At 41.4% G+C, this 23,006-nt stretch overlaps 1 protein-coding gene and 1 pseudogene across 1 annotated transcript in view; both read right to left on the reverse strand.

Annotated features, from left to right (window-relative positions):
- Positions 1-2,279: 2,279 nt before the first annotated feature.
- Positions 2,280-8,445, reverse strand: LOC138161568 (heterogeneous nuclear ribonucleoprotein A1 pseudogene; annotated as a pseudogene).
- A 6,526-nt stretch (positions 8,446-14,971) lies between these two features.
- Positions 14,972-23,006, reverse strand: part of ACP3 (acid phosphatase 3) — an 84,506-nt gene continuing 76,471 nt past the window's right edge. Inside the window, exon 10 of the mRNA XM_069088384.1 lies at positions 14,972-15,044. Within this exon, the coding sequence (XP_068944485.1) occupies positions 14,987-15,044 (58 nt within the window). The 3' untranslated portion in view covers positions 14,972-14,986. The remainder of the gene's footprint in view (positions 15,045-23,006) is intronic.

The raw sequence follows: 23,006 nt of genomic DNA on the forward strand, positions 1-23,006 counted from the left end.
GATCAGCTGTAGCACAGCATTTAATATGTACTTCTTCTGCATATCAAAATTACATATTTCAACTGATTGGTTATTTCCTCCACTAATGCAGACTAGTTCCTCTAGACCTTATTGGATAGTTTTCAAGAATTGTAGGGCCTCAAAAAATTTCTGGCAGTCATAACTCTGATTATGAACCTTTCAGATGCCTCTTAATTGGGCTGGTCCCCTAACGACAAAGAGATGTCACCAACCTTAACAGTAGGCTTGAAGATGTTAGTGTACTTTAAGATAGTATGAATTGAAAATTGATCAAGCACAAGGCCTGTTCTTAGGCCTGGAGTAGAGAGGTGTGAATAATCTCTTCTCAAGGTTCATAGAGGAACCCCAGAGAGCACATAGTGTAATACCCTCATTTTACCGGCCCAGGGAGTTTTAAGTGACTTGCCTAAAGTTACAGGAAGGAGTGGAACCCAAACTCTGTCTCACACTGATTCCCTCGAAAGGAAGCAATGGGTACATGCTTCGACTTACTCACTTTTAGAGCCATTGAAACTCAGTATCTGCTGAATTTGCATATTGATCATATATCCATCCAGTTACTTTGTTTTTTAAAAAAGAATACATTTTGTTTTGATAGAACACACTTCCAACAAACCCCAGAGAATTTCTCTACAAATTACGTTCCTGACAACAATTAAACCAAAGCCCCTAATACTATGATGATCACCAGTATCTCATACCGCTTTTACTCTCAGTAGGTATTGTTGAGGAGGAGGTACCCTTTAACTTGGTTAACATGAGAGCAGCATTGTTCATTGTATTTGACGGCTTCGCTCCATGTCTCTGGATGTTGGCTTTCTCTTCCAGTTGTTGCAAGGTATTCTTCGGCCTCTTTCTTTTTTCTACGTCTTCCTATCTTTTTTCCCTGGCAGTCCCTAAAAAAAATGAAACTCTCCTATACTAGTGAAACTCTGGCTTTTATTAGGTAATGTCAGTCAGTCAGCCAACACACTTTTATTAAGTGCTTCGAGTAGAAATACAAGCAGGGATGATGTCTGTCCTCCAGGAGCTTACTTTCTAATGGGGAGGACAGTACATAAAAGGAAGCTGAAAAGGGGGCAGGGAGAAGGCACTCAACTCCAGTTTGGTGGAAACGAAGAAGTGACTTTCTTGGGTGCCCTCCTTAAATATAGTCAAGAAGGAGCCCTCCACTCTCCCATCGGGGGAGGGGCCCTAGGGGCACAGGGTTCTTCTGAGATGTGAATTCCAAAGCTGAATGGACCTTCCAAGATGAGGTGTTTCAAGTCCAGAGCAGTGTAGCCTGGTGGGAAATAAAGGAATATTCTGCACTTGTAGAGGATATGGAACTAAAATCTTATTATATCATTTTGATTGCTTATCTTGGGAAGAAAAATATCAAAACTGCCCATCTTTTTTTCCCCCTTTTGCAGCCAGCAGTGAAAGCAATTGCAGCCACTTCCTTGGTTGACAGGAAAACAAATCTAATAGAGAGGATCATATTGCAAGCTTGATTAAGATGGGAAATTCCTAGTTCTTAAGGCCATATAGTGAACTTTTTTTAATATTGTACTAGATTCAGAAGAACTAGGTTCAAGTCACTGCTCTTCAGCTTACTGGCGGGGTAGCCTCGGGCCAGTTATTGCTCTTCTCTGGGTCTCAGTTCCTCCACCTGTAAAATGAGAGGCAGATTAGATGCTTGCTGAAGTCTCTCCCCACTCTAATTAGAGTATTAAGAAACAAAGGATAATCAACAGGAAATTAGCCATTATCATCTCCAACATTTATACACAAACAAAAGTTACTGGCTTACTGTAGTAACTTCACTACCTTTTTTTTTTTTTTTTACAAAAATCTGAGGACTAGTAATGCATGCTTGTTGTCCAAACTTTATTGAGACTGCATTGTTATATTTAGACACAGAATCAATTTTATCTTTTACCCACCAGAAGAATGTAAGTACTTTAAGGTCAGGAACAGTTTTCCTATTGCTTTCCATCCAAGATTTTATAATGTCTGCTTTGTATGTTTCTTACATATAGTTAACTGGAAGGCCTTTCTTTCCAGAAGTTTGGGGTCATTTGCAGTTTTCCAAAGGCAATCCAGACTCCCTTTCTCCTGTTCGTTTTTTTCACTGAGCTCATTGCCCATTTGTAATGGTTTCTATCTCGACAAAATATATGAGTTTAATGCCTGTCGAAATTGACCGTTGTATTGCAGTCTGGACTCTAATCATCATCCACTTGGGTTTTCCTGTGTGGAGCACAGAGACAGACGAGTTTTTTTTTTTTAAAGGACACATTTATTCAGCATCATGATCAGACTATTACATTTAGCAATCAACAGCATGGGTGCAAAAAAAAAATCTACATTAAAACCCTTTGTTGGAATGCTTTACACTTTCCACAGAACAGAAACTAAAATAACCTGTTATACAATTAGTCACAAATACAGTCCTGGTGTTTTTTTTTGTCCATACACAAAAAGTATTGTCTAAAGCATGTCTTCTTGTAGCAGCTAGGCCCTGCCACCACTGTGCTTGGCTGAGTTCACAAATCTGTTGTAACCTGTAGCTTCCCTGTCACTTCTCTGGCTCTCCTTTCCTGCTAAGCTTTGTTTCCTAATAGTAATTAAAATCTTCTGCCACTGCCGTAACTACTGCGCTACTGGAACCACCATAGCCACCTTGGTTACGTGGTTTGGCAAAATATTGGCCTCCACCATAAGGGCCTGAGCTCCTGCCTCCAAAGTTTCCTCCCTTCATGAGACCCAAGTTTGAAGACTGATTGTTGTAGTTGCCAAAATCATTGTAGCTTCCACCACCTCCAAAGTTGCTTCCACTACCACCGCCAAAGCTGCCTCCACCTCCTCTGTTGTTATAGCTGTCATAGCTGCCACTTCCGCCATAGCCACTGCCCTGGTTTCCATAACCCTGTCCACCACTTCCATAGCCTCTGTTTCCTCCAGAGTAACCAGGGCCGCCTCCTCCATAACCACCATCATTTTCAAATCCATTGTAGCCATCTCCACTTCCATCGTATCCTCCACCACCACGACTGCCACCAAAACCACCACGACCACTGAAGTTCCCACCATGGCCAAAGTTATCATTTCCACCAAAGCCACCTCCACGGCCACCACCAAAGTTTCCAGAACCACTTCGACCTCTTTGACTAGATGAAGCGCTGGCCATTTCTTGCTTAGACAAAGCTTTCCTTACTTCACAGTTGTGGCCATTCATAGTGTGGTATTTTTGAATGACAATCTTATCCACAGAATCGTGGTCATCAAAGGTAAACAAAAGCAAAGCCTCTCTTTTTGCCACTGCCTCGGTCAGCCATGATTTCAATCACTTCAGTTTTCCCATATTGTTCAAAATAGTCTCTCAGGTGATGCTCCTCAGTGTCTTCTTTAATGCCACCCACAAAGATCTTTTTCACAGTTAGGTGGGCGCCTGGCCTTTGAGAGTCCTCTCTGGAAACAGCTCTCTTTGGTTCAACAACTCTGCCATCCACTTTGTGAGGTCTGGCGTTCATGGCCGCATATGCCTCTTCCACTGTGGCATAGGTAACAAAGCCAAAGCCCCTGGAACGCTTGGTATTTGGATCCCTCATCACCACGCAGTCTGTGAGCGTGCCCCATTGCTCAGAATGGCTCCTTAGGCTCTCATCCGTCGTCTGGAAGCTCAGGCCGCCGATAAAGAGCTTCTGAAGCTGCTCAGGCTCCTGGGGGGACTCTGACTTTGACACGGCGAGAGCGGCAGCAAACGCTCTGGCTATCCTTCTCCTATGGCGTCGAGGACAGAAAAGGACAGAGGAGTTTTGAGAACCCAGCTCTTTCGAGTGAGCATAGATCTCCAGGAAGAGTCTGCGGTATTTCCAGGCTTAGTCCAGTCAGCGCACCACCCTTAAGAAAAGGGAGTATCTGGAGGCGCTCCCTATCTGCAGGGAGCAACACTTCCAGCTGGGGGCTGGGCTGGGCTCAGTGGAGTGTTGGACTCAGATCCCATATCAGATATTTACTAGCTGTGTGACTTTGGGCAACTCACGTAACTTCTGTCTGCCTCAGTTTCCTAAAATGAGGATAACAACAGCACCTGCCTCCCAGGGTTAGTTTGAGGATCAAATGAGATTTGTCAAGTACTTAGCTAGTGCCTGGCACATAGTAGGTGCTTAATAGAAACATTTACAGTGTGCTTCTTATGTGTTGTTTCATCTGCCTCCTATGACAGACCTGTTGGGTGTGTGCTATTATAATCTCCATTTTACAGATGAGGAAATTGAGGATGAGAGAAGTTAAATGACTTGACCGTGGTAACACAGTTGTTAGTTGTGAGTCTGAGTCAGGATTCAAACTCGGGTCTTCCTGATTGGGAGTCCATCATTCTATGTACTGTGCCACCTAGTGGCCTCATCTCTTTGATAAGCCACATTTTTGTGTAGTAGATTTTAAATTCTATGTCAGTAGACTTGGGGAGTAGGATGATTTCCATTCACACAAACAAATATCTATTAGATGCCTGTTAATTGCAGCATGGTGAAAGAGAAAGATCACTGGCCTCCAAATCCATGCCCAGTTGTGTCACCTAACTCCCCAAGTAACCTTGTGTAAATCACTTCATTGCCCCAATCCTCAAGCTCCTTATCAGTAAAATGAGACTGGGCTAGTTGATCTGTGAGGCCCTTTTCAGCTGTAGGTCTATGGGCCAGTGCTCCTTCCCATTCCATTGTGCCATGTGTAAAGTGCTGCACTCCATAGTGAATTAGTGTTTATTGCCTGCTTGCCCAGTGTTGGAAGCAGTGCAACACAAAGGATCTATGGCTTTGGGAACTCCCAGTGTGGGAGGTCCCTCAATAACATAGTTTGTGACTTCTCTTTGACTTAGCAGATACATTTTTGGGAGTTAGCTGAGACACACAGTGGTTAAATGCCTTGCCTAGCACCACATACCGTGTTTCCCTGATAATAAGACACTGTCTTATTAATTTTTTTGGACAGAAAAACACCAGAGGGCTTATTTTCAGGGGAGGGCTTATTTTCATGAACATTGACAGCAATTTTAATAAACAGGTAAATGTGAACAAAAAAATGTACCTTTATTCAATAATGATCATGTCATCTTCTTCAACAACATCGTCATAAGTGTCCATACCCTGAATTCCGTCCTGGATGTCTTGCGCCTCCATTTCCTTCAGAAGAAGTGGACCCAATCTGTCATGTCCAGCAATATAGCTCTCTTTAAATGAATATGTCTTGTCCAGGTAACCTGCTCGTAGTGCCTTGGCGACACAGCTGTCAGTAAATTTTATCCCATGACTTCTTGCAGACAGGGCTTCACAAAGTTTCCACGCTGATTTCTTTCCATTCTATTTTCAATGTAGTCATTGACTTCCATGTGCAAATGGTCCTTGAATGGATTCTTTATTGCAATATCAAGGGTCTGGAGATAGGCAGTCATACCTGCAGGAATCATTACTTGATCTATTCTTCTCTCTGCAAGGAAGTTCTTCATTTCTTTAGCGCGGTGAGTGCTGGCTGAATCCCAGACTATCAGACCTCTTTGGTTACCTCGCATAACAAGTGGCAGCATTAAATCAACCCACTTTCTTATAACGGCTTGTGTACACCAAGCTTTTTCAGTTTCAAGAACGTAAATGCCAGATACATGTTCAATCTTATCTTTCTTGCCCTTACTGATGATTAGAGGTGTGGCTTTCTTTCCATCCAAACGAATTGCCAAAACACAGGTGACCCGTGCACTTTCATAGCCAGTGGTGGGAATGTAGATTGACGTTGCACCCCTGTGATGAATTGTTGTTTGAGGTCCTTGTCCCATAAACACTGCAGTTTCATCCATAGCAATCATATTGCAGGTTTGGTACTTGGAAATGTCGATCCTATCAATAAAGGACTTGAATGCAAGTGCACGTTTAATAACTTCAGCATCTTCCAGCTTAAACAGTGTTGTTGATCTTCTTAGGGACAGTTCATACCGTTGAAGGAAACCATCCAACCAGTGTTGTGATGCTTTGAATCCTTCTGAGACCATTTCAAACTCAGGTGCCATTGAAAGGGCAAATGCTTGAATATCAGCCCTGCGCACAACCAAGGCCTGTCAGCAATCCATTCACCAATGAGGATCTCCAAGTCAGGATATAAGGGCTGCCGACCTGATCCAGACCTGCGCTTTTTCCCTTTTCCCTCATCCACCTGTTGATTGAGGTTATTATAATCTGCTCTCCATTTTCTGACCATTCGAAGATCCAACAGTTTTTCTTTACAGAAAACTGCAAGATTCTTGCCATGTGACTCCTCTACAATTGCTTTCTTATACTCAACAGTATAGCTCTTCCTTTTTGTACTCGTGTCTGGGGGTCAAAACAGACAGAATAATAAAATTATGACCATCAGTCCTTCTTTTCACTCCATCATGCCCCCTGAGTTCTTCTTTTTTCCTCCATCATGCCCTTTTTATCCTCCATCATGCCCCCTCACTCCCGCTTACATACCGGGTTTTAATGTTGTCCTGCCTCAGCTCTCCTCCATGGCACTAATGGCACCAGCAAGCAAATCACTGGGGAAGAACAGGATGACATGCTCACTGCTGCAGCTCTGATTGGATGCAGCTTGGAGCGTGGCGTGTGTTTCACGGGGGGGGGGGGGATGGTGCATACAGAGGGTACCGTAATGTAGCATGTAGCACAGGGGATCACCTTCACTACAGTAGCAATCTCAATAGGGCTTATTTTTATTTTAGAGGAATCTTACACAGTAAGGGGAGGGCTTATTTTCGGGATTGGTCTTATTATCGGGGAAACACGGTAGATAATTAGTGTCAGAAGCTAGATTTGAACCTGGGTCTTCTTGATTTTGAGCCCAGCACTCAACTCTTAAAACCTTACTAAAAATACAAAATAAATAATTTTCCACAAATGCAAATAATTGTAGTAATTATTAATAATAACTCTACTATGTATTTGTAAAGTATTGTTTCAGTATAATCTTATTGGGGAGATAAAGGAGGAAACAAATATTTATTAAATGTCACCTAAGTGTCAAGTGCTTCAAAAATACTATTTTGTTTGTTCCTTAATGACAGTCCTGGAAAATATGTGCTATTACTATCCCCATTTTACAGTTAAGGAAACTAAGGCAGACAGGAGTTAAGTGACTGGCCCAGGATCCTCCATGGAGTGTCCAAAGGTTGGATTTTAACTCAGGTCTTCCTGTCTCTATTCACTTTGCCACCTAGCTGCCTCTGTAAGGTAGCACATTAGATAACAATGTTGGATCTGGAGAATTCAAATCCTAACAAAAACACTTACTGTGCTACTGAGAGCAAGTCACTTTACCTTTATCCCTCTAAGCCTCAATTCCTTCATTTGTAAAGTGGGGATAATCATAGCACCTTAAAAGATTGTTAAGTAAGTAAAATGCTTTGCAAACCTTAAAGAGCTCCATAAATGTTAGGTATTACTACTTTAAAGGATGATCATCTGCTAACTTTGTACTCTTTGGATGACTCTCAGTACACATTCTACTTCCCTGAACATGTCAGAAGGTGTAATAGATGCTGGCCAGATGACTTTACTTTCCATTCACTGACAGTTTCTCAATGTCACCTCTATACAATGATCATTACATAGCCATCGAAGTATGTCCCTGGGTTGACACTGTCCCCAAGAGCTCCTGAGGTCCTTTAGTAGCCATCTCATCCTCGCTCCTTTGTCCAGCTGTCCTCCTCCTTGTGGCTCAGAGCATTGTAACTGTTTCCTGACTTAGGCAGAAACTATGTAAGATGATTAATACAAGATTTTACAGGAGCTGGAGCTGCTGACTCAGCACTTGGCTGGTGGATAATAGGTTGTTTAATGGAAGTCCTGAATCCTTTTCAGCTCAACCAGCAAACAAAAGCAACAAAAAGTGTTTGCTGATAAAAAGCAGAAACAGGATAAAATAAGGCATTCCTTTGCTGAAGATTTTGCTTCTGGGGAATTCACTGAGCACCTTCTGTCTTGATGGCCTTGACATTCTGTTCCTGGCATCAGGTGGTCTTAAGCTAGAGGCCCTGAAACTTTGCTTTTTTTTTTTTTCCTTAGCAGTTCATGGTTCTCGCCAGCTCCCACCTCAGCACTGCCCCGCCCTGGCGCTCCTGTGCCTGTATCACTCCTCTCATCTGGTGCCGGACTGGGAGGATAGTGTTCGATTAGCTGTGTAAGATTAGCACTAGTGGGAGGAGAGTCCTAGCATAACAGCAGAGCCAAAAGTAGGTAAAAGAAGGGCTGTTTTCCTCCAAAGAACAGGAAATATTAACCTCTTATTCTGTAGTCTCTCACAGCTTTCCTCATGATGATTCTCTGCTCCTAGAAAACATCCTTTTTCACGGGAGATGGAGGCTTGCTTGGTGATGATAGAGCCTGGGATCCTTAGAGGTTCCCTCTTCATCTTTTTTTTTCTGTCTCTACTACTTACTGAATTCATCATTTCTAGGAAGACTTTGTGTTCCAGATTCCTCATCTGATCCTCAGGGATAAACCCTGGCCTTTAAGGAAATGAAATGAAAGAGAGCATAATCGGTGGTTTCTTTTGATGCTGTTAGTGGTGTGATTGTTGAGAACCATGGGGATCTAGTCTGTTCAAAAGAAATCCAAACCATGTGAATGATTAGAACAAAGGTGAGAATCTCTAGTTGGGTCAGTTCATGTTTTCAGTAAAAGGGTTTGAGGTGCTCCCAGGGGATGGGACAATATCTTCTTTTCCAAAGGATGTTCCCAAGGCTGCTGCTGTTTGAATTATGCTTTGTAGGTTCATCTTTAACTTGTCTAAGCTGAGGGAATATGAAAGGGCTTCATTGTTCACTTCTTTCCCCCAACATATTCTAGATGGAGCCATCATCTTGCTTTCCTGTCTGCCTTCTATTTAAGCCTCTGCAATCCTTCCCCCATCACTTCTGGGGGCCATCTTTGTCACTGCTACATCTCTTTTGTCTACTCTACTTTTTATTTTTTAAATCCTTTTGGAATTACTTGATTTCCTCATTTGCTATTAGCAGGGCTATTTAAAACTCTTCTGTGACAAAGAAAACCAAGGTATAATGGGTACAGTGTGTCTACTCTTTGACCATGCAGCTGTTCCCAAGAGCCTCTGTGTTCCCTCCTTTTTGTCTCACTCTTCTTCTCACCTTCTGTTCCTTCCCACAGATCCACAAAGACACATAGTCAGTCAACCAGTAGTTATTGGGCCCTTAACATGCCAGGTACTGTGCAGAGTACTGAGGATACAGAGGGTGGAGGGGACAGCATGCAAATAACTTGGTAAATACAAGATATACACAGAGTTGATGGAAGGTAACGTGAGAGAGGAAGGCACCAGCAGCTTGTGGACATGGGAAAGGTCTTTTGTAGAAACTGGGGCATAAGCAGAAGGGAAACCAAGATGGGGAAGTAAGGGGGCAGAACTTTCTAGTATGAGGCACTGCCAGTCCAAAGCCAGAGAAGTGGGAGATATAGTGCTATGTTTGATGGACTTTCAGGTCACTGTAGTTGAATCATAGAGTGTGGAGGGAAGGATAGTGTAATAAGACTAAAAATGTTGGAAGGGTACAGCTTATGAAGAGCTCTAAATGATAAGCCAAGGACTTTCTATTTGATACTGGGGTAATAGGGAACATTTGGAGCTTCCTGAGCAGTAAGTGACATGATCAGAACTATACTTTAGAAAAATTGCCCTGGCAGCCATTTGGGGTGGAGTGAAACTACCCAAATGGCCTCCATGATCATCTGAATGGAGCAGGGGCACACCCACTTGCCATTTTCCCTTCTTCCTTCTCCAGGGATATTTGGGTCAGCACCAAGTACATCGAAAGAATAACCCAGGACTTTGTCCACGGTGGTGATGGCCCACTAATGTGTTGGCTCTTTACTTCTTACTGGGTATTTTCAAAGAAGTGACAATGAAGAGTAAAATCAATCAAAGCTTCTTTTGTACTTTCTTAACCATTTAGGCAAGGCTCTAATTTTCATCCTAAACTTGGCAGGGTGGAAGTCTGAGTTAATTAGTTAATTTTTGTTCTGCATAGAAATCTTGTGATACATAGAAATCTTTATGATGGCAGGAAATGACTGGATTTCTATAAATAATTTGACACTATCATTTGAATTGATATAGTTGGCAAGATTATTGGGAGGCTGAACTCGTCTCTCACTAAGGATGTTTGGACAAGCAGAAGAATCTTGTTTTTCCTATCTTGGAGGTCTTCCATGTTTTTGGAATGTGGAGCCCTTTATTTATCATATTTCATTTTATCCAGTTATTCACTGATAAAGTAAGAAGCTGACTTACTTTATGCTTGGCTATTAGGACTAGTTCTGGGAGCTACTCTTGGTTGAAAGAGTCCAAATATGTAACATTAGGCAGAAATTTTTTAAAGGGTCATGATTTCATTGGAATCTATCCTGATGCCTTCTCTTTTCATGGAAGTGATTTTGATTTCTTAAAGGCTGTGTCCCTAGGAGTTCGAACTACACATCACAATATCTCATTAACAGGAACTTGACTTCAAAAGTTATCTTGACCAACCTATAACTGAGCAAGAATGCTCTCTACATCATTCTCAGTAAATAAGTGGTCTTTCAGCCATATCTCAAAGGCCTCTTACGAGGGGGGAGCCACTATTTCCCAAAAGCATTAAGCTCTACTGTGGGATAGATCTTAGGAAGTCTGTCCTTACAAAGTGCCTGAACCTGCCCCTTTGTAACTTTCACCCATGGTTGCTAGCTTGGCCCTGTGGTATCATTGCCTGGAAAGCCAATCTCTCTTTCATATGACAGCCCTTTGAGTATTTTGAAGATAAATAGTTTGCTGACATCCTCCACCCCTTCTCCAGGTTAAGGATCCCCATTTCTTTCAAACAATTCTTGTAAGTTTTCAAACTTTTTGGTCTTGGGACCCCTTTATACAGTAAAAATTTATTGAAGACCTCCCAAAGAACTTTTGTTCATGTGGGTTATGTCTATTGATATTTACCATATCAGAAATTAAAATAGTTATGACCTCACAGACCCCCTGAAAGAGTTCCTGGAGCCCACAGCCATCCCTAGAGCACACTTTGAGAACCCCTGCAGTAAGGCATTATCTCAAGGGTTGTGGCCAATCTGGCCATTCTCCTCTGAATGCCTGCTATCTTAGCATGGTTTTCACTTAGCACAAAGTGCCCAGAGCCAAACCTAATGTTCCTGAGGTGGGCTGACCAGGGCAGTGTGCAATGGACCCGTCTTCTGCCTTGTCTCTGCAGGACACTAGTCTGGAATGACTTTAAGAATGGGCCTAATGAACAGAGTTATAAGGGGTCTCATTCTGAGTCAGTAGAGAGAGTACTTACACTAATGAAAGTAGAGGTCCTGGAAACATTAAAGTATAAGTTAAGTAAGTAACTGTGAAGGTTCCTGTAGACAGGTAATCCCATCTGTGTTGCTTCAATCACAGAAAGTGGCCTTTTGGGACCTGAGTGTCCTAGCTTATTTCTAGTCTGTCTCAATAATTTCTTGTGTGATACAAATCAGAGGCAGCTAGGTGGTATGGTAGATGGAGCTCAAAATATGGAATCCTGAAGACTTGAGTTAAAAATCATTTTGTGATTTTGGACAAGTCACTTAATTTCTGTTTGCCTCAGTTTCCTCATCTGGAAAATGGGCATAATAATACCAACCTCCCAGGATTGTTGTGAAGATAAAATGAGATATTGTAAAGCACTTGTCAAAGCTTAGGTGGTGAAGTGGATAGAGTGTGAGCCTGGAGTTAGGATGACTCATCTTCCTGAGTTCCAGTCTGGCCCCAGACACTTAGCCGTTGTGTGACCCTGAGCAAGTCACTTAACTCTGCTTCAGTTTCTGCATCTGTAAAATAACTCAGAGAAGGAAATGGCAAGCCACTCCAATATCTTTGCCCCAAAAAACCCAAACAGGGTCACAAAGAGTTGGACACGACTGAAAAATGACTGAACAATAACTTTGAACCTTAAAACACTGTATCATCTGGGAAAAGAATGGATTTGGAATCTGGGGACCAAAGTTTAAATCCCAGCTCAGTTACTTATCATCACTGTGACCTGGAAAAGTCATATAAACTCTCAGGGCTTAAGTTTCCTTATTTGCCAAAGGATGGGAGGAGGGTTGGTCACAGAACAAATCTTTTTATTAAGGGGATTTGTTCTAAGAAGTTTGGATTCAATTGAAGGGCCACATTTGAGGACCTAGAGGGCCACATGTGGCCTCGAGGCCAAAGGTTCCTCACCCCTGAAGAGGTTCACTGAGGTTCCTTCCAAGCTATGATCTCAGTTCCCTAGAATCGTACACCTTGTTTACCTTCTATTCCTTTCACTCTATATTTTCTTCTAAGTAGAACAGGTATTTTCCCCCCACTTATGTCCCTCCAAAAATAGAGAAAATGTATCTAAGCCCTGCTGAAATCTTTTGGGGGCAAGGTGAGACAAGCAATGGCTGTCATCATAACTGAGTTCTGGAGCTGGCCGTCCAGCAGCTACTAAACTAAATTCATTTTTCAATGAAATACTGTGTTGGCATGGTTTTTGAAATCAGGAAGACATAGGTATAAAGTCCATCTCTGAGACTTGTTGTATCACCCTGTGTAAGTCAATTAGCTTCTCTGTATCTCAGCTTCCTTGGACTTAACCTACTAAGTGATAGGTGAATTACTGAATACGATTGCAAATCTTTTATATATGGAGAAAGCAGTCCTGATCTTTCAATAATTCCCTTTTTTCTTTTACTTTGAACATGATCACCTGTTAGATATGGTAGAGAACATTCTTCTGTAATGCCCTTTCGGCAAGGCTGGATTCCAAGACCCTGGGAGCTGAATTTTTTCCAAGGATTAAAATAAGGACTTATCATGGGATCATACTTGGATAGCTGAGACATAAGGTATGTTAGGAGTTCAGGCCCTTTCTGGAGAGGAACCAGATGGGAATTGGAGAGAGAGAGAAAGAGAGAGCAACATAGGAGTAGAGTGGTGTACTGTTAACAAGATATAAGGATCTTTCCCACGCATTAATAGGACTCATGTGGAGCTCCTTAAGGCAAGCTTGCTTAGGGGAGGCTTGCTTGTAGGAAGTCTTTCACAACTTTTGTTAATTTCTAATTAGGCACTGAGTCATGAGGGTTGTGATGTTCTCTGGCTCTAAAAAGGGTATACATACTCTGAGGTTAACATTTTGCTTTGAGGCTCATTCATTGGAAGAATGTTCTTGTGCTTTGACCAGATGGGACTCTGAGTAGCCATTAAGGAGCCCCCTGGCTTTGAAAAACCCAGATGTTGGTGCTTCTCTCTCTGATAACTATGTATGTATTGCCTTGGTCAGACAATTGGATTTGTCTGTTGATATCTGCTGATTTCTCAGATAATTAGAAGCCCTCTCTGTTGGTCTTTATTTCTCTGCTTGTATTTTCTCTCTTTTCTTTGTTTGGATTTTCTCTGAAGTTCAGGGTGCTGATTTTTCCCCTGAACTAATGAATGTAGTTAAACAAGATTATGGACTCCTTACAGCTATCTTTCCTCGTAAAGCAGATCTAGGAACCTGTGCTAGCAGTCATCCTGGATATGCCAGTGTGGTTGCCACTATAAGTGGCAGAAGAGACTAACTCTAAGATGGGGAGGGCTGTAGCCTTTCTCTTTCCCTGGCTCCCAGTGGTTTCTTAAGACAGTTTATCCACAATTGGCTGAATCCTGGCCTCTCTGAGAAACCACTGGAACAATAGTGAATTTGAGTCAGACATGGTGATCTTTGCTGGCCAACACTAACATCAAGAGGGAAACTAGATTACATGATTTCTCAAGTCCCTCCAAGTGAAAGGGTCTATGAATATCCACAAAATTTTATGGTAGGGAATTAGTTTGGGGCAGTTGGTGGCACAGTGGATAGAGAGCACTGGGTGTAGAGTCAGGAAGAATCATCTTCATGAGTTCAAATTTGACCTCATACACTTACTAGCTGTGTGACCCTGGGCAAGTCACTTGACTCTATTGTCCTCAGTTCCTCATCTGTGCATGAGCTGGAGAAGAAAACAGTAAAGTACTCCATTATCTCTGCCAAGAAAACTCCAAACGGGGTCACAAAGAGTCAGACACGAATCAAACGACCGAACAATATAGGTGCAGAAAGGACATACATTCTCAGAGATGGCCAGTGCACAAATCTGGAAAATATTTGTTTTGCTTGACTATCCTTGTTACAAGGAAGAGGTTTAATTTTTTTATGGGGAAAGATGCAGGGGATGCAGATGAAGGGGTTAGTAATAGCATTGCAAAAAGAGAAAGACTAGTTAGTGAAACATTCAAATTATAGAGCAGAGAGCAGAAGAAAGTTCAGAAGGGTCCACAGACAAGCAGGAGTGTCATCCCTATTGTGTTAAATGTCATACATATTCCTCTCCTCCAAAAAGTGATCCACAGTTTCATTTGCAGTTCTCACCCAACCACATTTTACAGTTGAAGAAACTGAGACCCAAAGAGATGGAGTAACTTGACCAATCTCACCCAGGTAAAAAGTGGAACAAGGAGGAGGCTTCAAAGGCCAGTGCTGGAACCCAAGGTTTTCTCATTGACAGTTCTTTGTTTATGGAAATATTCGTGTTTGTTGGTGTTAGTCAAGTCTATATTAAAAAAAAAATACAACAACTTGCCTAAAACAATTTCCCTGAGTGAAAGAGGAAGTAGTCCACAAGAGAAGTTGGCATCTGGCATAGAAAGTCAACAATTCCTCATGGACATCTGTTTTTAATTCCAATTAACTCATGGCAGTATAAATTGGATTGAAGTCATTGAATAGAAGATGAGGTGTGGTTCTTCTTTAGTTTTTTTAAGATGGACCTCTGCTTTCACTACACTGAAGCCAGATGTTTTAGTACACTGGGACCAGATCTGGTGAAGGACTTGCTCTTCCAATGCAGACTGGCACCTTCTCTGCCATTTAGAGTCTTCCCCAGAGCACCCAGAAGTTAAGTGACTGTCCCAGGTCACACAGCTCTCTAAGATAATAACAAACATTTATTATTAATAAACAATGTATTATTTGTGTCTCATAAAACCTCTGCTACATAGGTAATAATAATTAGCATTTATGTATCATTTTAAGGTTTGCAAAACACTATACATGGTATCTCATTTGATGACAACAGATACTAGAGATATTCTTTTCTCCGTTTTATAGAAAAGGACACTAAGAGCTCCTTATCATAGGACCATAAATGCTGGGCTAGAAGGCTCCCTAGAGGTCATCTCATCAAGCCTTCTCTGTTTTATAGATGAAGAAAGTGAAACCTAGGAAGTTAAAGGGATATGGCCAACCTTACACAGGTGGAAAGTCTTATTTTGATTTAAAGTCAGGTGCTCTAACTCCAAGGTGTTGGCTCTTTCCAGATGCTGTCCCTACAGAACATTTCCTTATTTCTACTTCACAGCTCTTTTGAGGATAGTTATTACAGTTATTGGAGCAGCTAGGTGTTGCAGTGGATAAGGAAGATCTGAGTTTAAATCCTGCCTTAGACACTTAGCAGCTACATGATCTGTGCAAGTAACGTAACTTTGCCTCAGTTTCTTCATCTGTAAAATGGCCTGGAGGAGGAAAAGGCAAACCACTCCGGTAACTTTGCTAAGAAAACGCCAAATGGGGTCACAAAGAGCCAGACACAAATGAACACACACACACACACACACACTCCATGTATTGTTATGCCTGTTTTACAGAAGAGGATACTGACAAGCTCAGAGATGTCCAAGTCGTAACTATGAGATCATGGAGTGACAGTGAGATCATAGGAGGATAAATTGAGAGCTGGAAAGAACTTTGGAGACTCTGGAGTTCCATATGTTTAGCCTAGGCCCTCCTGAGACTAATCTGCCAATCTGCCTGGCTTTAAGATAGCTTGAGTGTCACTATCTCTCTGGAGCCTTTACTGATCCCCATTCCATTCCCACCTGCGAGTGTCCTCCTTTTCCAAAATTGTTGTGCCGTCATTTTGCTCCTGTCCGATTATTCTCGACTCTGTTTGAGGTTCCTTATTCTTTCCTTCTCCACCTCATCCAAGTTCTTCCATATCTAAATCATTCCCTTGGAATATTGAGGACTTAGGTTTATGCATATACCAGGTCATTAAGGAACCATTTAGGATATGGGGTCTTTCCTCATTTTTTCTTTATCAGACTGAATACCCTGGATCCTTCAGTTTTTCATTATTAATTTAACTCTCCTTTATTTTCTCCATTTTCGTATTTTTCTTGTCCCTCTTAAAATGTGGAAAGAAAATTTGGACACATTACTAAAAAAAAGGCTGTGTTTAATGCTTGTCAGTATAACCCTTAAAAATACATATCTCTTTACTCTTTTCCATTCATATCTGATACCTTAGTGGCCTAAGGATGGCCAGATTCTGCCTTGAGATCCTTTCCCAATTTTAACGTCTATATTTCTGGGCTCTCTTTACCCTCTTTTATTCCCTCCTGACTTCACTACACACGACTCATTATAATACTTCCACTTAAGCATCTCATTACTCACTCTTTCTTTTAAGTGTCTCATTATACACTCTTTGTATACATCACCAAGCCTCTTAATCCTACCTCTCATTAGATACCTTCAGACTGGAGTTTCTTACAAATTCCCTGAAAGCAGGAATGTTGCATCATATCCAGTGTTTAATGCTGCAGATTAAAAAATGACTTTACCTTGTCACATTGATGAATGTGTGTAACAACAAGCACCCTAGCATACCCAGGATGGCTGCTAGCACAGGTTCTTTGATCTGCTTTTCTAAAGGAAAGCAACTGAAAAAGGGTTAGCAATCTTACTTTAACCAAACATATATCATTTACCTAGTTCAGGGGGAAAAGTCAGCACCCTGAACTTCAGAAAATACAAACAGAAGTTACAAGAAGACAAAAAGAAAGAGACAGAGAAAATAACAGTTCAGCAGACAGGGCTTCTAGCTGTCTGACCATTACATCCATACAGTTAGTTATCAGAGAGAGAAGCACCAATATCTGGGTTTTCAAACTTGGGGGGGAGGGAGGGGCTCACTGGCTACCCAGAGTTTCATCTGGTCAAATCACACACCTCTTCCCATCATTGAGCCCCCAAAGCAAAACCTCACCTCAGGGTATATATATATATATATATATAGCCATCTCCAGGGTCAGAGAACATCACAGCCCTTGTGACCCACTGCCTAATTACAGTTACAAGGTGTGGACCTTTCTGAACAACAAGCCTTCCCTAAGCAGGCTTCTCCTGTTGGGTGGGCTCTGTTCCACCCTTCAGCAAACTCCTCCCACCACAGGCTCCATGTGATTACATTCAGCCTATTAGGGGACAGAGTTTATTTTCACAGCAGGGAACATCTTCAGATTCCCTTAGGCTTATTAAGGGGCAGGGAAGATCTTCAAATTCCCATGACCATTACGATGTGTCAAGAAAAGTGAAAGGAGAGGAGTCAAAAGGTGAACCAGAGCTCTCCCTTGGCATCACATTTGGCTCTGTTTTGCTGGGACCATAAGGGTGGAGATTGGGTTATCATCTAGTGCTTGACTGTTTAAAAAAACCACCATATCTGTGATTTTATTGGTGCAGTAAATTCTCATAAAAATGCTATCTCCACTAATACAGATCAGGGAATATTCTGCAATTAAGAGGCTCTGAGGGGCACTTAGAGGTTCAGTGATTTGCCCTGAGAGTAGGCATCAAAGGTAGAACTTGAATCCAGTTCATCTTGATTCCAACTTTTACTCTAACCATTAATAAAGACAGCCCAATCAGATAATTTAAGGCAAAACTCAACAAGCTTGTATGTAATTTGACTATATATGTGGATCAAAGTAACTGCCTTAAAGGACACATCTCTTACCCTTGTTCCTTGCCTTAGTTGGTGCCTTATCCATTTTCTTCTTTGTGTGTGTGTGGGGGGGCACTTTTCTTTCAAAAGCTTTACATATTCTAAGACCTGGAGGCCCCTCTACCAAACAAAGACACACAAGGACTTAAACATAATTAGCCCAGTTCTCTGCTCATCTGGGGGCAAGTTTACCCTGATGTAATGAGTAGCACAGGCTTACTACTGGTGGAAGTCAAACCAGTGCTTCCCTCAAGCACACAGCTGAATGCTAAATGCTCTCCTTGTTCATGCACCCTGAAAAAGGATGTCAGCCGGCATGGGGCAAGTGGGAGGAGAACAAAACCAACCGCTATGACATTCTTAGAAGACTGTTTGCTAGACTATTCAGACTAAAAACCAAACCTAACCCCAAAGGAAGATGCCTGCTCCACACTGATGGGTTAAAACTCCAAAAGGCCATTGCCCGATTCCCCCTCCTCACCTGACATAAGCAGGTGTCAGGGACAAGAACAAAGGCCATTTTCACTTTCACATCTGGGAAAGTCATCTAACATTCCCACGGTGAAGCGGAGAATGAAAGAGATTGTTTGGACTAAGCAGGAGAATAGAGTAAATTTTATGAGTATAAGCCATTAGAGAATGGCTCCATTCAAGATTTCATACTTTTGAGTCATAAGTCACCAAGACCAAAGTTCCCTTCTCTACACCTCCTTGCTCTATTATGCCCATCTATCTCAGACCTATCCCTCTGACTCTACCCTTCTGTTGTGCCCTCTGGAACCCCCAGTTCTGTTATTAACAAATGACTGAATCCTTCATATTAGACCCACAAGTACCCCACTCCCCTTTGGAAATTCTGAAAATGACTGTATATATTTTGACTTCCTTATATGTATACATGCTGTGTTCCTCCCAATAGAATGTAAACTCCATGAGGATAGAGAGTGTTTCTTTTAATCCCTAGCACTTAGTACCATTCTGGATACAGAGAAAGTGCTTAATAAATACTTGGTGAACAGAACAGAATTGAATTTTCTCCTCTCTGTGAATTTTGGGGAGCATTTGGAGGAGGCTTATTTTTGCTTTCTTGAGTATGTAGCAAGATTGTCTTTAATTAATTAACCAATCAATCAACAAACATTTAAGTACTTACAATGTGCCAGATTTGTCTTTAATTGATTAACCAATCAATCAACAAACATTTAAGTACTTACAATGTGCCAGATAGCATGGAAAGAACATGAATGCAAAAAGTGAAGCAATTTCTGCCCTCAAGGAGATTACATTTAATGGTGGTAGTGGTTATTGTACAGCATATTTGCAGACTAGTTAATATAGGATATTTTAAAACCACATAGCACCGTAATAGCAATATTGGCAATTGGGGTTAAGTGACTTACTCAGGGTCACACAGCTAGTAAGTGTCAAGTGTTTGAGGTTGGATTTGAACTCAAAGTCCTCCTGACTCCAGGGTTGGTGCTTCATCCACTGTGCCCACCTTGTATGGTGATCAACTATGAATGACTTAGCTATTCTCAGCAATACAATGATCCAAGACAATTCCAAAGGAATTGCTATCCACCTCCAGAAAAACAATGTGGATCTGAATGTAGATTGAAGCAAACTATTTTCATTTTCTTTATTTTTTTCATATTTTTCCCTTTTGACCTGTCTTCTTTCACAATATGACTAATATGGCAATATGTTTTGCATGATTGCACATGTATATAACCTATTTCAAACTGCTTAGCATCTCAGGGAGTGGGGAAGTGAGGGAGGCAGGAAGAAAATTTGGAACTCAAAATTAAAAAAATGAATATTACAAATTGTCTTTGCAAGTAATTGGGAAAAGTAAAATATTAAAAATAAAGAAATAAAAATACACTGGGTAGGGGCACTAACATCTGAAGGAATCAGTAAAGGCCTCTTAAAAAGCTGTGGTTTTCCAGCTGAATCTTGACTGAAGGAGAGAGGGTTCCAAGAGTTGAAAATGAGGTGAGAGAGAGCAAATGGGAAAATGTCCAAGGTTGCCTTCAGATCCCTAGAGGTGAAACTATATGCAGGGACTGTATTTTCCAACCACAAAATGAGACATATGGGCTGATAAAACCTAATCCTTTTGCAAAGCTTTGGTAAAAATATGCTGTCTTTTCTTGAAATCAGGCTTGTCCCAGAGAAACCTGTCAGATCAGCACTACATCCATCTGTCTACTCATTCATTCATTCATTCCACAAATATTTATTGACAGTCTCTGTGAACATGGTGCTCTTCTAGATATACTAGCAGTAGAAATGAAGTCCTTGGCTTTCCCTACTATTTTCAGGCTATGCTGTGCTATGTTAAGTAGGCTCCATTTTAGTTCCCAGTATCTGAAGTCAGAGAGCCTGGGTTCAAATACTGACTCTGCCACTTTCTGACCTTGGGCAAATAATTTTTTGGTCCTCAGTTTCCCCATCTATAAAACAAGGAGGTTGTACAAGATGATCCTTTCCAATTCAAAACCTGTGATCCTACTATCCTGGTCTGACATGTACCAAAACAAGAGTTCCCTCCAAGGTACTTAGTAAGTCATCTAGCTTTTATAGAGTGCTTTAAGATTTGCATAGAGTTGGGTTGTTGTTGGGGTTTTTTTTTTCCAGACAATTGGGGTTAAGTGACTTATACAAGGTCACAAAATTAGTAAGTATCTGAAACTGGGTTTGAACTCAGGTCTTCCTGACTCTAGTCATGACACTCTATCCACTGTACCACCTAGCTATCTATAAAGTGAGGTATGGGGAACTATTTCCTACATACAAAAGAAATGCTTAATACAAATTGTCTCAAGAGCTTCCGTGACAGAAAATCCATCAAGCAGAACCTAATGTTAAAAGTCTGTTATACTCTGTTACTGGGCAGCCAGGTGGCACAGTGGACATAGTATTGGCCCTGGAATCAGTAAGACTGTCTTCCCAAGTTCAAATGTGGTTTCAGATAGTTACAAGCTATGTGATCTTGTGCAAGTCATTTAACCTTATTTGCCTCAGTTCCTCGTCAGTAAAATGAGCTAGAGAAGGAAATGGCAAACCACTCCAATATCTTTGCCAAGAAAACCCCAAAAGAGGTTATGAAATGTCAGATGTGACCTAAAGACATGTGAACCACAACAGTGCTCTTCTGGGAGGCTGAGACTTAAAAATCAGAAAATGAAACTGTTTGCAGGACTGCTGAGTTAGATATTATATTTCCTCTTGTCTCTCTACTGTCCAAACAACTTTAGGTCCAGGTCTTCTGGCAAACCAGACCTGGGCTTGACCTTATTATCTTGCCAGGAGTCTTCTCCTCCACTGTAAAAACTCCCCCTCGCCATTGCTCAGCTCTGATCAAGGAACTCAGTAGCTCCAGACCTTTCCCATTCAGAAGGTTGCCTCCAAGGCAGGATATCTCCATCTTGGTATTGCTGTTCAGTCACCTATGATCAGGCACAAATCCCCTCAGAATCATAAAGCAGAAGAGGTGACCAAGCTCACTGTGCTGACCCTCAGCTCTAGCTATCATGTTGGAAAAGTTAATACTGTGTGGGTTACATGATGCCACCTGGAAGGCTGATGGAAGAAAGAGTTATGGATGACATTATCCCCTTTTCAAAGATCCATCTAATCCCCTTGGAATACATGACTGGTTCAGTGGCTCATAAAGGGATTGTTTAGTCACCCCCAAAGTGCTTAAGAACTGAATCACATGTGGTGAGCTAGAAGCAGCTAGACAGGTCATCACCCCCAGAATGCCCAGATGTTGAGCTAGCTCATATAATTGGCTAGAAGCAGGCAAGGACAGCTCTGTGCATGCCCTGTTAAAATTCCAGTTATATCATCGACAAAAGTAATCAGGCAGACATACTAAATGAGGAGTGATATTCTGTTCAAACCGTTGGCCTTTTGCAAAGAAATAACAACTACCAAATGAGATGCTTTTGGTCTAGGCCTATCTGAAATGAGACAGTTTTTCTTCCTATATTTCAGTCATAGATCTAGAATGGAAGGGATCTCAGAGGTCATCTTGTCTAACCCTCTTATCCTGCAGATGATGAAACCAAGATAAGCTTAAGGTCATTGGCCCAAAGTCATAGAAATAAGAAGTGTCTCACAGGTAGAATTTGAACTCAGATCCTCCAATTGTAGGCATAGTGCTCTTTATATTGTGTAACATTGCTTCCCTACTTTAAAAACACATGTTTGTGTGTATATATGTATATATATGCACATATATACATATATATTCAGTGTATACATAATTCTAGGCATTCTGATTTCACTCTGCATTGCTTTTCTATATTTTTACACGTGTTGTATCTAAATAACATTTAATTTGCGTTAAATGTTATTTATGTATTACAGTTGGTTCAGTCATTCTGTTTTTGGACATACAGGTTGTTTCTGGTTTTTGCTATTACAAATAACTCATCTCTTAATAATTTTTTACAGATAGATCTTTTTTTCTTCCTTTTTATGCTTATATGAATATCGACAATTTGCTTTTGCAGTTTGGGAGAATGTACTAGCAATGGAAGCATCAAATCAAAAGATATGATCAGTTTTGTAAGGATGGATAGTTTTTAAAAGATACTAAATTTCAAATAGAACTAGAATATTGAGTATTGGAGGCTGCTGGTTGGCTGGATAGAATACCAGGCCTGGAGTCCAGAAGACCTGAGTTCAGATTTCAAATCTGACCTCAGACACTTACTGTCTGTGTGACCCTGGGCAAGTCACTTAACCCTGTTTGCCTCAGTTACAAAAATGAGCTGGAGAAGGAAGTGGCAAACTGCTCTGGTAACTGCCAATAAAATCCCAAACGGGGTCACGAAGAGTCAGACACGACTGAACAGCAGTCTTGAGTGTGGAGATGATTCCAAATATCCTTTTTTCCTCACAAGATGAACTTAAACACGTGTTACCTATTTTGCATGAGAGGCAGGGTTACAGATGGCTAGAGAGCTCGCCTCAGAACCTGGAAGATCTGGGTTTGAGTCCTGCCTCTGACATGTGCTGGAGGCCGTTCTCCATGACTAGGACCTGCAAACTTGCCTTGGCCCACAGAGTTTCCTAAACAGGGCATTCCTG

Source organism: Petaurus breviceps, unplaced genomic scaffold, assembly GCF_028583685.1.
Source record: "Petaurus breviceps papuanus isolate PSGF00001 unplaced genomic scaffold, PetGlider_PUasm1.0 185, whole genome shotgun sequence".
NCBI classification, from domain to species: domain Eukaryota; kingdom Metazoa; phylum Chordata; class Mammalia; order Diprotodontia; family Petauridae; genus Petaurus; species Petaurus breviceps.